The following is a 16,285-nucleotide window of genomic DNA, read 5'->3' as shown; positions in this document are numbered from 1 at the left end:
ACACGAAGTCACCAATAAATTACATCTATTTATCCAACATGTTATATAATATACATACTGTGTTTGAAAACTTTTCAGTTTTACGATTTCAGGACAGATCAGCCACTCTATTAGGAACATTACGCTTTTTGGTTGCGGGTGTTAGCTTTGCTGCTGCTATTACAGTTTTTACCCATTGCTTGAACACTATAGACACATGCTTAAACCAAAGTAACGTAACTTGAAGTTGTTGTTACTATACCTTAAACAAAGTGCAACCATACCTTAAATAAAAGTTCTGGTTAGCACTTTAGTTGCAATTCTGCAACACACTCACTCCTTTCTACAACACACTTACTCCTGCACACTACACACTATGTCATACATAAGACACTTCATTCAAAAATGAAATCTCAGGGTACCAGTGGGAAAACACATCTATTCAAAATACAAAACACATTGGGCAATTGAAAATACTTAGACACACACCTGAAAATGCTTACTTACAAAATGGAACACCAATCAGCCAGCTACAAATACACCTCACTTAAGCTATTTTGAGAAGTTTGCAAGCATGGAAGCAGGGAGAGCTAGAGGCAGAGGTAGAGGAAGAGGAAGACAGGCAGAGAGAGAGAGGAGGAAGTGGTCGAAGAGGCTATGCAAGGACCATTATTTCTGATGACATAAGAGCAACTTTGGTGGACCATGTAATAAACCATGGCCTGACTATGAGGGAAGCTGGGCAGAGAGTCCACCCTAATCTAAGCCGTTTCACAGTTTCATCCATAATAAGGACATTCTGACTGGAAAACAGGTATGTCTTCAACTCTCTACTCTACTCAGACTGTATCTAGAGTATTTACAATACTGTACCATATCACATTGCCGTATCACATGTATTGTATTTCAGGGTGACTAATGCTCCTTTTTGAACAAAAGTAGTAGTTTTGTGAAACATACGATGATAACGTGTTGAGATGTTTCAGTACTGTGTATGGTATACACAGTAAAGCACATACAGTACTGTAAAAAAGAAGCAAACCGATAACAATTTGTGGTTGCATTTTTCTACAGAATGGCTAAAAGACCTACTGGGGGTGGACGGCCTGTTCACACAACAGCAGGAACTTGCCATTGTGAACCTAGTGAGAGCAAGCAATGCAATCCGTCTCCACCAGCTACAGCAACAAATACTTGAAGATAGGCAGGTATTCAACAACATAAATCGAGTAAGCATTACCACTATCAGACGCATCCTGGTAAAGCACAACATGACCATGAAGCAACTGTACAGGGTCCCAATTGAGAGGAACAGTGTCAGGGTCAAAGGACTTCGACATGAATATGTACAGGTAAGTGTAACAGTCCTTTACATTTACAATACAGAATGGGTGCAGTCCAGTAACAGCTGAATATGTACCATTTGATCAGTACCACATAGATATATTCGGAAAGCTACACAGGTACCTGTGTGGTGGGGTGGGGCGGTTCTGTATGTGTAGTAGTGTAGTTGTGTGTTTTGAGTAATGCCATCTACAATATGTATTTTTTGTTGCAGAGAAACTTGGACGTGGATGGAGCTGCTCAGCCTCATGAATTTATTTACGTTGACGAGGCTGGATTCAACCTTAGCAAAAGTAGACGACGGGGACATAATATACTTGGCCAAAGGACGATTGTGCACGTCCCGGGGCAGTGCGGGGGAAATATCACATTGTGTGCCGCCATAAGCCTCCGAGGGCTACTGTACCATCATTCCAAACTGGGTCCATATAATGCGCAACACATAATCACATTTCTAGATGCACTTCATGATGCAGTTGTACAGGACAGACCAGAGCAGCCCAGGTTTGTTGTTGTCTGGGATAATGTCAGTTTCCATCGGGCTGCTATCGTCCAGAACTGGTTCACCAACCATGATCAATTTGAAGTTGTGTATTTGCCCCCTTACTTGCCATTTCTCAACCCTATAGAAGAGTTTTTTTCTGCTTGGAGATGGCGCGTATATGACCGCCAACCACATGCCCGCATGCCTCTTCTGCAGGCAATGGAACAGGCCTGCGGAGATATTGAGGTAAGGTCAATCCATGGATGGATTCGGCACACAAGGGGATATTTTCCCCGATGCTTAGCAAGAGCAGACATTGCTTGTGATGTTGATGAGATTCTGTGGCCAGACCCCAACAGACGGCAGGATCCATAAGTGCAAATGTGGAATGCTACAATGCAGAGAAAGGCAGCTGGTTCCGTACGCAGGACATGATTACGCCCAAGAGGAACTTCAGCTGCTGCACAGTGCCCCCCTGCATCATACAGTACGCTGCACCTCGCCCACCTGCCCCCATCTGCCTGCCTGGTGGGTAACCAGGTTACGCATCTACCGGTGTGGCTAGCATCACTGGACTTAATTAACAGAAACAGTGGACACTAACAAGAATCAGAAACATTCACCAAAATAAGGAAAATGCCTCTTGAATAATGGACTGAGGGAACAGAACTTAGACCTTACAGTGGAGTCAGAGCATAGAGGTTAAGGCACTAGAACAGCTATCAAAATGCAATTATGGCAAGACAACTGCTTTCCTTTGTTATCGGATGCTGTAGTGGTTTGCTCCTATTGTGTAACATGCCACTTGTTTGCATGCATTTGTTAATTGCCTTGTTCTCTCCAACCATTTCTCTGTCTTAGAGCATCTGCCAAATGAATAATACAAAGAGCACAACTATAGCAGAGCTCAGCTGGGACCTCCTGCATGCTTTTACAGCAAGTAATGAGTGTGCTCTTCTAGAACAGATTTAATATCTGGCTACGGTTGTTGGGGACACATGTGTTAGATATGTGAAATGCTTTATTCATACAACTAAAGCCCTTATATTTGTATTTTTATCACATGTGTTATCACATTAATTTTATGAGTAGTATCTTCATAGAATTTGTGCCGTGTGTGTGGTATTCTCCATATTAATTCATATCTCAATTAAACATTATAACCAGGATGCAGCCAAAGCCATAAAAATAAATTCTGAATATCAATCAATTAACAAAAACAATACAGAACAATGTTTTTCAACCTGATCCACAGGAACCCCCAGTCCATCCACGTTTTTGCCCCTTGCCAGACAGCTGGTGCTGGGAGAGAGCAAAAACATGGACTGTCTGAGTGTCCACAACAAACACTGATAAAACATAATATATATGCAGACCGAATGTCTATGTCACCCCCTAAAGGAGCATCATATGCGTACAGAACTGCTTAAGGTTTCATGCCATAGGACCCTCCAGAGCATGAAAGCCAGCTTCTGCTTCTGGTTCCAGCACTTAGCCAATCTACTGACCCTTCATCACCGATTGCTGAGTTGGAAACATTCAGGTGGATCAACTGACCTGCATGCTTGCATCCAATCAGAAGCAGCAAATTTCCCTCCATTTTCCCCTTCTTTTTCTCTTATCAGCTTACAGTTATATTTCCTGTTGCTCATCTCAGTTTGTCCTAGTCAATTAATATTCTCTCATTTGTTAAGTGCTACTATTTATTGTCTTTCTGTGAGTTAAACTGAAGGTTACTTTCCCCTATAGACCGTCTCTTCCTGCTATCAGGCAATCATAGGCCAGTGGGACAGGAGGGAGGGTTCTACTCTTTTTCACTCAGGGTGACTGGAATTTTCCAAACAAACGGGCAGTTTCAGAATCCCCCATTTGTTGCGGTCTCCAGAAAAGTGTTACATATGAACCATGTGGTACAGTCTGATTAGACGAAAGCATCCCATAGAGCTGTTTCTGATCTAAATGAACAAATTCTGAATTATGACTCTTGAGCTTTGTTGATTTTAGAGTTTTCTGCCATCTGGAATAGAAAAAAACACACATTTATCTCAGAATTCTGACTTATTAAGTCGAAATTCTGATTTTTTTTTCCCTCACAATTCTTACTTTATTTCTCATTATTCTGAGTACTTCTCTAACAACCAGCAATTAGTCGGAGACATCACTTCTGCTCCAGCTTTAATGGTTCAGTGAGATTTGCATACAGCAGCAGACAGGAGCGAAGGCTACAATGGCTGTATCTGCTCTGTCCAGGCATTTTATTATTTCCAGTTGTGTGTGTGAATGGCAGCCTACATCGGAACTTGCAATTAATTATCCTGTAAATGTTAAGCTGGTTTGCAATGAAAATGGGCAATAGAACTTCTCTCTTGCCTAATAAGTTGTGGCACAAGCATATCTAACGTTAATGCTTCGTGCATTAGACCAGGGGCGCTGTAAAGGGGGGGTAAACGATGACGATTCTCGGGGCCCATGACTGAGAGGGGGCCCAGAGAAGCCCCCAATAAACTGTGTGGGGGGCCCTGTCAAGATTCCTTTCATGGGACCCAAAATCCTTAGCAGCGCCCCTGCATTAGACATATATAATATGATGTCTACCGTTAATGTAATAACTGCCAATAATGTGCTAATTTTCCCCCTTAATGTAATAAAGGCTGATACAGTAATAACTTAACAATATCATACTAACATATTTGAATCAAAAACATATCACATTATTACATTATAGGCTTGATTACACAAAAAAATGGGAAAATTGTTATGTTATTAGCAGTTATATTAACAGTAGTTTATAGTAGCTGCTATTAACAGCAGTGATTAGCTGCTACAGACCCTAACAATCACACAATTTCTTTTGACTGCTTATGATTTTTTGCACACTACTGTACACACACACACACACACACACACATATGTACATATTCATATGGTTGATTGCCCACAAAACTCAACTGTGATTAATCAGCCTGTTCTCCAGACCAAAGAACAGTGAAAACCATTCTAACTTAACCTACAAGAAGCAATTCCAGAACACAAAGAAGAAGATGTGCTAGATGTCTTTATGGGGACTCTGCATTCATGTCTATGGGCAAAACCCTAATCCCAACTATGAAAACGTTATCCCCTACCCAGCCCCAACCCACAGTCGTTGCTGTTGTAGTTCTCTCCTACCATTTATATTGTCACAATGAACTATATCCTAAGATGTACAAGTAAAAAGTTTGTATATAGTTTAGCATGAAAAATAATAATAAGAAGAAAACTCAGCCAGAGTGGAATTGTTTTATATAAACACTCGTGCGCTCTTGCGTTGTGTACACCCAAAATGGCGATTCCACAATAAACTGCGGCTATATCGAGTGTGATGTTAGCTGCAAAAGACGCAAGCAGATCCCAACTTCACTTTGCTACACGTGCATTGTAAAAGCAGGGCCACAAACAAAACAACACCTACGTCTCTGTACTCGATTCAAACGGAAAATGTCGCCAAATCCATTCACCATTTCACTATGTGCTAGCTAGTCATGGCGCGAGCATTAGCTGCGGACGCGAACAGCTTCAGCTTATCTTCCCACAATTCAGCTCGACTGTTTAAACTTCAGCCAAAGACAACATTCTGTGTTAAGTGAGAATTCTAACGATAAATAATAATTACTTACATCGTTTAATGGGCGCCCTCGGAATATCTGTCCTGCCACTACTCCCATCCACTTCTAGCTTAACTCGTCCATCTGTGTGGGTGCGCAAGAACGATGGGTGCCGTGAAGCTGCAGGAAAACAAACTTAAAAACCTGCACGAAAATATATTAAACGTGGAGGAGTTAGTCGGCAGAAGTGAGGAATTACAAAAAATAAAATAAAAAACGATTTCTCAAGAAAAGATCATAAAACAGGAAAATGGTCAATAGCTCATGGAGTGATATTGCACACTGTACCTTGATTAACATAACTGCTCCATAATACATAATCGATTATATTCAATAGCGTTCAGGATTTGGGTGAAGTGTACACAGCACAATAATCATTGTGATAATTCCACACTTGCTGCAATTTGTTTTCATGACCGTATTGGGGATATATGCGGTCCGATAAATACGTCCGCCTTGTGCTAAATGTTGACCAAAACAGACGGACCGCCCAGCCCAATTTTCAAGGACTATTCTTGTTCCAAATAATTGCCACAACGGGCCGACCAGATTTACCCCATAAAATAATGTCCTGTGGACATTTGTTGCTCAATGGCTTATGTCTAAAGTGGAAACTAGGGAATAAGATGCGAACTTAAACCTCGTTCCTGACAGACATGTAAAGGACCTTTTTTGTTTTTCATTTTTAGAAACGTAGCGGAGGAGAAAAAATATGAAAACATTTATTTATTTATTTATTTTATTTCGGGAATTCGTGATTTGACTATTCTTACATAATACAAAACTTAAATTCTAAGATAAGCACGGTATACATTTTCCAAAAGTGATGTTAAAAAACATTTCACTTGTTCTTCTTGTACAGCTGATTGTGCGTAGAATATACGCCCCCCCCCCCAATCCATTTCGAGTCTCAAATATAGATTTAAAAATAAACATTACAGTATCTTAGGAAACTGTGACGCAAAATGCGGTTTTTGCGTCTTAGAATGTATGTACACGTGATTTCGAGTGATATAAAAAGGAGAGAGAGACGAGATATCCACATTCTTGAATTATGATGGCACACGACATGGAGCGAGTACTGATGTCCCCGGCGTTCGAAGTGTTTAACAAGCTTCGGCTGGCAGGACAGCTTTGTGACGTGGTCCTCATCACCGACGGTGTTCAATTCAACGCCCATAGAGTAATTCTGTGTGGCTGTAGCTCCTACTTCCAGTAAGTAGCTGTGACCCATATATGAAGATGCGAAAACAGCAAGGAGTCAGTTTTTATCTCTCGTTAGCAATGACTTCTCCTTGGCAATAAGGCTCTAGGATGACAGAAAGTTTATATTAATATACATTATATTAAATTATATTAATGTAGGTCAGTGCTGATCAGAAATATTTCTGATAAGTGTACCACCTTAACTTTTACTATATAATAATAATAATAATAATAATGGTATAAATATATAAAAAGGGGACTATGTCAAACAGGCAAAACAAAGTATTCCGGGGGACTTGCCCACCAGCCCAAGTAAAATATATTAAAGGGGGAGCTACTGTTGGAAAAATAAGAATTAAAGCCACCGGTCCCTAGTTCTTAGATGCCTATGAGATCATCTGTAGCAGGGGGTCCTTATCTCTGCTTAATTTCCATTTGGGGGTCCCTGGTTCAGAAGATTTAGAAAACCCCTTATTTAACTTTGCCTGCAAAACCGATATTTATTAGATGAGTCACTTCTGGATTGTGTTTCAGGGCTCTGTTCGCCAGTGACTGGAATGATTCAGGAAAGCGGGAGTACCAACTCCCAGGCATTTCCCCAGAAACACTGAGGCAGGTCATAGAGTATGCCTACACGTACTCTGTGGTCATCACAGCTGACAATGTGGAGAACCTCCTGGCAGCTGCTGATTATCTCAGTGTCTTGGGCATCGTGCAGCGCTGCTATGATTTCCTGCATGAGCAGCTCTGCCTCAACAACTGCATTGGCCTTCTTAAAATCGCCGATGTCTACTGCGTAAACGAGCTGCACCAGTCTGCATTCAACTTCATCTTGAAAAACTTTAAGGAGGTTGCCATCAGCTCAAACGAGTTCCCAGAACTAAGTCTTGAACAACTTTCTGACATCATACAGCAGGATGAGCTTAATGTCAGAGAAGAGGATGTGGTGTTTGAGGCCATCCTCCGGTGGATCAAACACGAGCCTGCCACCCGAGAGGCCCACATTTCAGTCCTATTGCCCAAGGTGAGTATAGTTATACTATGTTCTCATTGACTTGTGTATATAACAATAGAATGCTCATTGAGTGAAGTCCTTATTACTGTAGCTAAAGACTGAACCTCCATTTCCATGTCCCATAAGTCTACAACCAAGGCTTCCAGGTATTACACCTGGGAGGAGAGTGTAACAAATAATGGAAAACAAAACACTCAAATGTCTTACATGAAATAAGTGTTAGCTGACACATCTGAGACTTTCAAAGTAAATGGCTTCAGCTAAAGAAATTAAAATTTGCACTTACTGCTGTATCCTTAATGTTAGGAATTGCTCATCTCCAGAGATTCACAGAAAGCACTAAGGAACTCATGGGAATTCTCTCATTCTTGTTTCATGTGTAGATTCGGATGGCTCGTATGGATCCGGAGTACTTCATGAAGATCGTCAAAGCCAACGATCTGGTGAAGGCCAATGTGGCGTGCAGGCCAATTATCACTGATGTCATGAAGGTCATCTATGATCTTCATGATGAAAGTCCATTCTCTGATTTTGAGAACCCACTGATCCGCCCGCGCTTGCCTTCTGAAATTTTGCTGGCTGTTGGTGGATGGAACATGCACACGACAAACTGCATCGACGCATATGACACACGGGCCGACCGCTGGGTGGATATCACGCAGGAGGAGCAGAGCAACCTAGCTGGTCATGGCACGGTGTACCATGATGGGTTTGTGTACTGCATTGGGGGGTTTGATGGGCAAAACTTTATCGATACTGTGCGCAGATACGACCCGATCACACGAGCATGGCAGCAGATGGCCCCAATACACTGGCAGCGCTGTAATGTTAGTGTGGTCGTGCTCAATGGGCTCATCTATGCCATGGGTGGCCATATTGGTTTCTGGCCCCTCGACATCGTAGAGTGCTACAACCCAAAAACCAATGAATGGACCCAGCTCGAGTCCATGAATGAGAGGAGAAACGATGCCAGCGCCACCACCCTGAATGGCAAGGTAGGGTAATGGGAGGGCGTCTGACTGTTTACCCTCATTTTCCCCTTGAAATGGAGTATTTTACGCAGTCATGAGTTCTCTTTCTCTTCAGATTGCTGATTTTAATCAACAATTACTATGTTCAATACATTTAAGTATTTGGATAAATGCATTATTGGTCTCCATTAGTGGCACATTGGGTAGTGCTGTGGTGTCAACTCCAAGACTTGTGAGATAGATGAAATGGTGTTCCCATGTCAGGTTTCCTTTATTCTGTTCCTGGGGGAGCAGAATCCAAAACTCTTTGCAGATTTCCCTTTTCAAACAGCCATACTAAACCTGAAAATTAGCTGATTATGGTGTGTTTGAGAAGGGAAATTTGCAAACTGTGTTCCTCCAGGAACGGGACTGGGGAACCCTGTCATACACTATGCATAGCATATACTTTTATTTTTGAGTCACAATGAACTTTATCTGTAACCTCCAAACCCCAGTCATATACAGTATAACGGTCTTCACAGTTAAATTGGTTTTCATAGATATACATCTGTGGGGGCCACAATGGAACAGAGAGCCTATCTACAGTGGAGTGCTTTGACCCCCTCACAAACGAATGGAGCTTGATCACTCCAATGAGCACTCCCCGTCACAGCCTTGGAGTCACGGCGTATAAAGGGAAGATATATGCGGTGAGTGATTCCTTTCTGTGTCATATCTCACATTTTACCTGTAAGACTCATGGTTTTTTTGTCTTTGCTGCTGTGTCTTTCATTGTGATACATTTAAACCAAACAAAACAGTTAAATGCCAGAAATACCTGCTGCAAAGGCTTATCTTAATACACATAAAAAACATACATGCTACCCTCTTTAGCCTCCCTGCATTCATTTCTGGGTTATAAATGGATCTGCTGGGGGGTCTCTGCTACTAGCTCGGGTTGTAAAGTTTAGATTTTTTATTAATTATTTTCCCTAGTTCCAGATATAATTAGTCAGATTGTTGTTTTTTTCAGTGTCTGATTAGCTTCAAATGTTCGTTTTAACTAATAACAATAAAAAAGCAAAATATATTAGCATAAGGAGTCTTTTTTGAAGGCTCACAGTTTTCACCGAATCATACAAGTTTTCTGTTGCCCAAATCCATGTTTTCATTGCATATAGGTTGACTTCTGTATATAAGCTTGTGTCATCTATAGACAATGGGAGGTTCTAAGGCGCCTGCTTTCATAGGGTGAAAATTGCTTAAGAGTTCATGACTTTGGGAAAGTTGATGTTTGCCCATCCTTTTGGCAAGCAAGTGATAATGAATCTTTGGCATCTCTCAGGTGGGCGGTATCAACAGGCCTGATCACCTGCAGACCATGGAGGTCTATGACCCTACCACAAACCGCTGGCATGCTGTGGCCCCCATGTCCACACCGCGCAGTGAGTTTGGCATCGCAGTGGTGGACGACCTCCTATTTGTGATGGGCGGCCACGATGGGTTTGGGGTAACTAACAAGGTGGAGTGCTATGATGCGGGGACAGGCAGCTGGTATCGTGCGCAGGACATGAGCAGAGCCAGACAGCATTTCAGCTGCTGCGTAGTGCCTGCGCACCCCCGCATCATAGAATATGCTTCACCTCGTTAGTCCCTAATGGCCGCCAAGGAGGAGAGAAACCCATCTGCCCACAACAGCATGCCCAGTACGTAACCTCATTTACACCCCCCACCCCGAATTCTTTCCCTATAACATACATTGAGTTTATATAGACACCTCTTTTTTTCCCCAGACTCTGCTTCCTCATTGGAAGGTGTGTTGGTGGGATCGAGGTCTTTGAAGACAAAGCTGTCCGGAAGTAATTTTCCATGGCCTCGCTAAACTCCTCCCACACCTGAGTTTTTACCTCGACGACCGCCGAAGCCGCATTCCAACATTTCATCAACGCTGTCCACCAGCGGGTTCGGGGATTGCTGCCACAACAGGCCACAGCTCCAGTCAGCCGCCTCCACAATGGAGGCATGGAACAAGGCCCATTCGTACTAGTCAGTCCCCTGCGTCCTCCAGGACATGGGAGAAGCTCTGCTGGAGATGGGAGCTGAATCTTCTCCTGACATTGCATACTTAAAATAAAGTTTTCTTTTTCATATTATCTAGTTTGTGAAAGCGTCATAAATTTCCCATTTTTGATAAACGTTGTTCTCGTTTGACGGTTCTCTTCAGAAATTCCGCTGCAACCATCGGTGATTACTAATTAAGCACTAAGGCAGGGGTGCCCAAACATTTTCCCTTAGTGGGCCAAAATGAAAATCTATCGGAGGACCGCGGGCCAAATGTAATATTTTACACAAAATACAAACACTAATAGTAAAGTAAAGTAGTTTTATTTATCAAACAGTTATCTAACCTTCTTTTCTGTGTAAATAACATAAACAAAATATGACAAATAAGTCATGTATAGGCATTTAGAACACGTCTAAACTTTTGTAATCACATATAGTGCAAAATGTCAAAGAGTGCATGTCCAACAGCAACACAACAACAACAGTAGGAACAATATAATTGCACCACTAGTGAGAAACATGAAGCTGTTCTTTGGCGTTTATCAGCCTATCAATATTAGGTTGCAGCTGACTCACTGAGAGGGTGAGGATGTCCTGTAGGTGTGGGTCAGTCAGAGTGCTTCTGAGCCTGGACTTGTTAAGGTTCATTACACTAAAAGTCTGTTCACAGATGTAAGTGCTGCCAAACAAAGCTAACATGACCTGTGCATGTTTCCTAATGTCTGGGTACCTTTCAGATGAGACATGTGTGTAGAAGTCTTTCAGGTGTAGTGACATGAATTTATTCTTTAGCTCAGAATCACACTGAAACTCAATTAGCTGCATCTGAATGTGATCAGGCACTGAGTCCACACTTATGGTGAAGGGTTGAGAAAACAGCTCCATGTCACCTCTACTTTCCCTAAAGTCCTCAAAGCGCAACGCAAAGTCCTGGTCCAAGTGTCTGAGAAGTGCTGCATATTCAGGCAGTCTCTGCTTCACCAGGTTGACCTCTCTCAGACTAGGGAAGTGTGCAAGGTTTCCTGGGAAGAAGTGAAAGAGCTGCTAAGTCGTCAAATAATAATAAATATTGCAACATAAATGTTGTTTTATGTACTTTGAAAGAGTTAGCCTTACAATTTTATTACAATACTTTTTAACAATACTTTTTAACTGCACAACAGTGGAATATGGATATGTTAGTAAATGCACTTACTAACATATTCCACACAATATCAATCCCAGTAACTGCACTTTTATCATGTGAGGTGCAGGTACATGCTGCCACCTTTCCTCTCCATTATCACTTGATTAAATCATAAGCATTTTTACAATCACAAAAAATATGCAAGCTCCAAAAGACAAACAAAGCGCATGTCTGCCTGTCAATCAAGTTTAAGAACCATGGACAGCGCTGTCCCTCCGCAACACAGTTAACAAGGCCGGGACTTATTTACGGCATAAAATACAGTATGATAGACATTATCACCATTAAAACTGAATGTGTATGTGTGTCTCTGTGTGTGTACAATGTATTAACCTACCTGCTGACAGATGTCGACAGAGTAGCTGCAGCTTCGACCTGAAGGCCGTTATGTGGTCAAACAGCTCAGTGATGATCTGATCCTTCCCTTGAAGCTGAATATTCAGGCTGTTGAGCAGGTCAGTGATGTCCACCATAAAAGCCACGTCACAAAACCATTTTTCATCTGTGGGGACTTGAGTGTCACTGTTCTTGCTTGTCAGAAACTCCGTGATGACATTGCGCAGCTCAAAAAATCTTTTGAGGACTTTCCCGCGGCTCAGCCACCTCACCTCTTGGTGGTAAAGCACATCCTTGTATTGTGAATCAACCTCCTCTAGAAGAGCTCTGAACTGGCGGTGTGAGAGCGCTTTTGATCGTATGCAGTTTATGATTTTAATCACGTCACGCACCACGTCTCCCATACCAACTGATCTGGCACATAGTTGCTCTTGGTGCAGGATGCAGTGGTATTTTGCCACCTTACCTCCACATTGGGAAACCTTCTGGGAAATTAGTGTGGCAAGGCCTGTTGTCCTCCCAACCATGGCAGGTGCTCCATCAGTTGTTATCCCAACCAATTTTTCCCAGCTCAGCCCGTTCGTATCCAACACTCGCTCAACGGCTGCAAACAAATCCTCACTTTTTGTTGTGCTGCGCAGTGTCTCAAATCCAGCCAGCTCCTGAGTTATTTCCATGTTTTCATTTACTCGCCGTATGAAAACCAAAAGTTGTGCAGAGTCCGAAATGTCCGTGCTTTCATCACACGCCAAAGAAAAGGCGACAAATCCAGCAGCCTTTGCTTTAAATTGCTCCTTAATGTCTCGAGACATTTCTTCAATACGACGTGTCACAGTATTTCGTGAGAGGCTGATCTGGGAGAAAGTTTTTGCCTTGATTGTCGCAGCTATGGACAGACACTCCTTAACAAAGTCACCCGTTGAAAATGATCTCCCAGTCCGGGCAATTAGCGCAGTAATCTCAAAGCTGGCCCGTGTCGCGCTGTCCTGGGCTGTCGAGGGCCGTGTAAGAGTCCTTTGTTGCCTGTGAAGTTTAGCCAGCAGCTCCCTGGTCTTGTTCTTTCGCGCATCACCTTTGAATTGCGAAAATGCTGCGTGCTTCGTCTCATAATGACGACGAATGTTATACTAGTACAGCAACAGACTGGTTACAAATAAGGCAGACCGCTTTAGCATTTATGTCAGTGAAAAAATATTCTTCCTCCCAGCATTTTTTAAAATGTCTTTTGTCTGTGTGCCACTGACGATGCCGCTCCATGTTGATAGTGGCTTAAGCTAGCAGCCTGGTGGTGACCCGCCACAAACTGGTTTGATCCCGTATGGCGGCAACAAAGACTCATGGGACTTTTTGCAAATTGTTAAAATATGACTATTTATGAAGTGTGGAAATGTACATATGTGCACAGATATTGTCATGCCCGGCTCGTCCGCTCCTCCTGTGTGCCACGCCCCCTGATTACCCACGTGTTTTCTCCCGATTGTACCCAGCTGTATCTAGTTCATTTGCTCAGTCCTGTGTATTTCAGTCCGTGTCTTACCTGAGTCCTTCGTCCGTCATTGATGTCAGTCAGTGTCCGATGTTCCCTGTTCCCCGAAAACCTTTGATTAAATCCCCGTTTGCCCCGAATCCTGCCTGCCTGCTTCCTGATTCCCCGCTTGCCCTCACGATCGCCGCTCTGCCCGCGGTCGCCCGTGACAGATATACTCTACATTACCCTTATAGTTGCTTGTATTTCAATTTTAGTCTTAGATATTTCAAATGTAATCAAAGCACCATGAGTGAGGACTGTATAATATATATTAGTTAGGTCAACGTACACTAAAAATAAACGCACTGATAGCTACACTGGGATTCGTGCTTTAAGAGTTTTTTAAACAAATTTTAGTACAGTAATAATTTAAAATTTTAGATATCCATTGGCGGGCCAATCTAAATAGTACGGCGGGCCAACCTTGGCCTGCGGGCCCCACTTTGGGCACCCCTGCACTAAGGTTTTTCGTAATCCATTGAAATACTGGTTTAGTGCAACCCCTTCCCCTGGGACCTACAGTAAACATAGCCGGCACCTTGAATTTGGAGAAGTGATGTTACCTCTGGACTGATTACAGTATGTACTGTACACGATATTATTATATTGTGGGTGTCAGAGTTTGCGGGTGCGGACGGGCAGGCTGGCAGGAAGGAGGCAGGGAAGGACGAAGCAGGGAGGTAGAATACGGGGAAAACTGGTGTTTTATTAGGGGAAAGACGGCTATGGGCAGAACAGGACATAACAGCACTAACATCAATGACGGACATCGGACAGGGCAAGATGTGGACTGATATAGACAAAAGACATGGTGAAACAACAAGATACAGCTGGGCATGATTGGGGAAGCACACGTGGATAATCAGGGGGCGTGGCACACACGACGATCGTACGAGCCGGGCATGACAGTGGGCCTGCGTTCATAGTGGGGTACCGTAGGGTTAAATTTTAGGACCACTACTGTTCCTAATTTACATTAATGATATTGACACCAATACATACAGTAAACTGGTTACATTTGCAGACGACACCAGGGTGGGTGGTGTAGCAGGTACTGATCTAGCAGCGGAGAGGCTACAACGGGATCTGGATTTAATTAGCGACTGGGTGGATACCTGGCAGATGGAATTTAACATAGATAAATGTAAGGTAATCCATACAGGGAGCAGAAATATAAAAGTACAGATATATTATGGGTTCCACTGAAATAAAGGTAGCTGGTTATTAGAAAGATCTCGGTGTGTATGTTGATGCTTCCATGTCAGTGTGGGGAAGCAATAAAAAAGGCCAATAGGATGTTAGGTTACAACTCTAGGTGTGTGGAGTTTAAGACAAGGGAAGAGATGCTACAATTATACATTGTTCAAAAAAATTTAAGGAACACTTTTTAATTAGAGTATAGCATCAAGTCTATTAAACATCTGAGATATTGATCTGGTCAGTTAAGTAGCGGAGGGGGTGGTTAATCAGTTTCAGCTGCTTTGGTGTTAATGAAATTATGAACAGGTGAACTAGAGGGGCAACAATGGGACGACCCCCAAAACAGGAATGGTTTAACAGGTGGAGGCCACTGGCATTTTCCCCTCCTCATCTTTTCTGACGGTTTTTTCACTAGTTTTGCATTTGGTGACGGTCAGTGTCACTACTAGTAGCATGAGGCGATACCTGGACCCTACAGAGGTTGCATAGGTAGTCCAACTCCTCCAGGATGGCGCATCAATATGTGCCATTGCCAGAAGATTTGCTGTGTCTCCCAGCACAGTCTCAAGGGCATGGAGGACATTCCAGGAGACAGGAAGATACTTAAGGAGAGCTGGACAGGGCCGTAGAAGGTCCTTAACCCATCAGCAGAACCGGTATTGGCTCCTTTGTGCAAGGAGGAACAGGATGAACACTGCTGAAGCCCTAGAAAATGACCTCCATCAGGCCACTGGTGTGAATGTTTCTGATTGTTTGGTCAGAGACAGACTTCATGAGGGTGGCTTGAGGGCCCAACGTCCTCTAGTGGGCCCTGTGCTCACTGCCCAGCACCATAGAGCTCGATTGGCATTTGCCATAGAATACCAGAATTTGCAGGTCTGCCACTGGCACCCTGAGCTTTTCACAGATGAGAGCAGGTTCATCCTGAGCACATACAAGGGCTGGACGCACAGGTCATGACAATTATTGTGTTATATTAGTATACTACGGGGTTAGCAAAAATATTTCTGAGCTACAGTTATTAAAGGTACCACCTTAACTTTTGGCATATAATAGCTGTGTAAAAATATTACAAAAAGTGGACCACGTCAATCAGTGGCAAAAATAATATTCCGGGGGACCTGCCCTCTAGTCTAAGTGAAAAATATTTTTAGGGAGCCACTGCTGGAAAGATAAGATTAAAGCCCTTCCTGACCCTACTTCTTAAGTACCTATGTGATCATCTGTGGCAGGGGGTCCTTAGCTCTGGTCGATATTCATTTGGGGGTCCCTGGATCAGAAGAGTTAGGAAACCCAAAATTATTAAATGAGTCCCGTTGTGGTCCCGTTTTTTATTTTTTGTATGT

General features: G+C 42.9%; 1 protein-coding gene across 1 annotated transcript in view; it reads left to right on the top strand.

Moving 5' to 3' along the window:
• The window catches only part of LOC125713148 (kelch-like protein 10), a 34,893-nt gene extending 24,115 nt beyond the window's left edge, over window positions 1–10,778 (top strand). The window contains exons 5-6 of the mRNA XM_048984078.1: window positions 9,971–10,331; window positions 10,419–10,778. Coding sequence (XP_048840035.1) covers window positions 9,971–10,276 — 306 coding nt within the window. The 3' untranslated portion in view covers window positions 10,277–10,331; window positions 10,419–10,778. The remainder of the gene's footprint in view (window positions 1–9,970; window positions 10,332–10,418) is intronic.
• The last annotated feature ends 5,507 nt before the right edge of the window (window positions 10,779–16,285 follow it).

The sequence above is a fragment of the Brienomyrus brachyistius genome, chromosome 18 (assembly GCF_023856365.1).
Source record: "Brienomyrus brachyistius isolate T26 chromosome 18, BBRACH_0.4, whole genome shotgun sequence".
In the NCBI taxonomy this organism is placed as follows: Eukaryota; Metazoa; Chordata; class Actinopteri; order Osteoglossiformes; family Mormyridae; genus Brienomyrus; species Brienomyrus brachyistius.
This window is presented reverse-complemented; position numbering and strand designations above follow the sequence as displayed.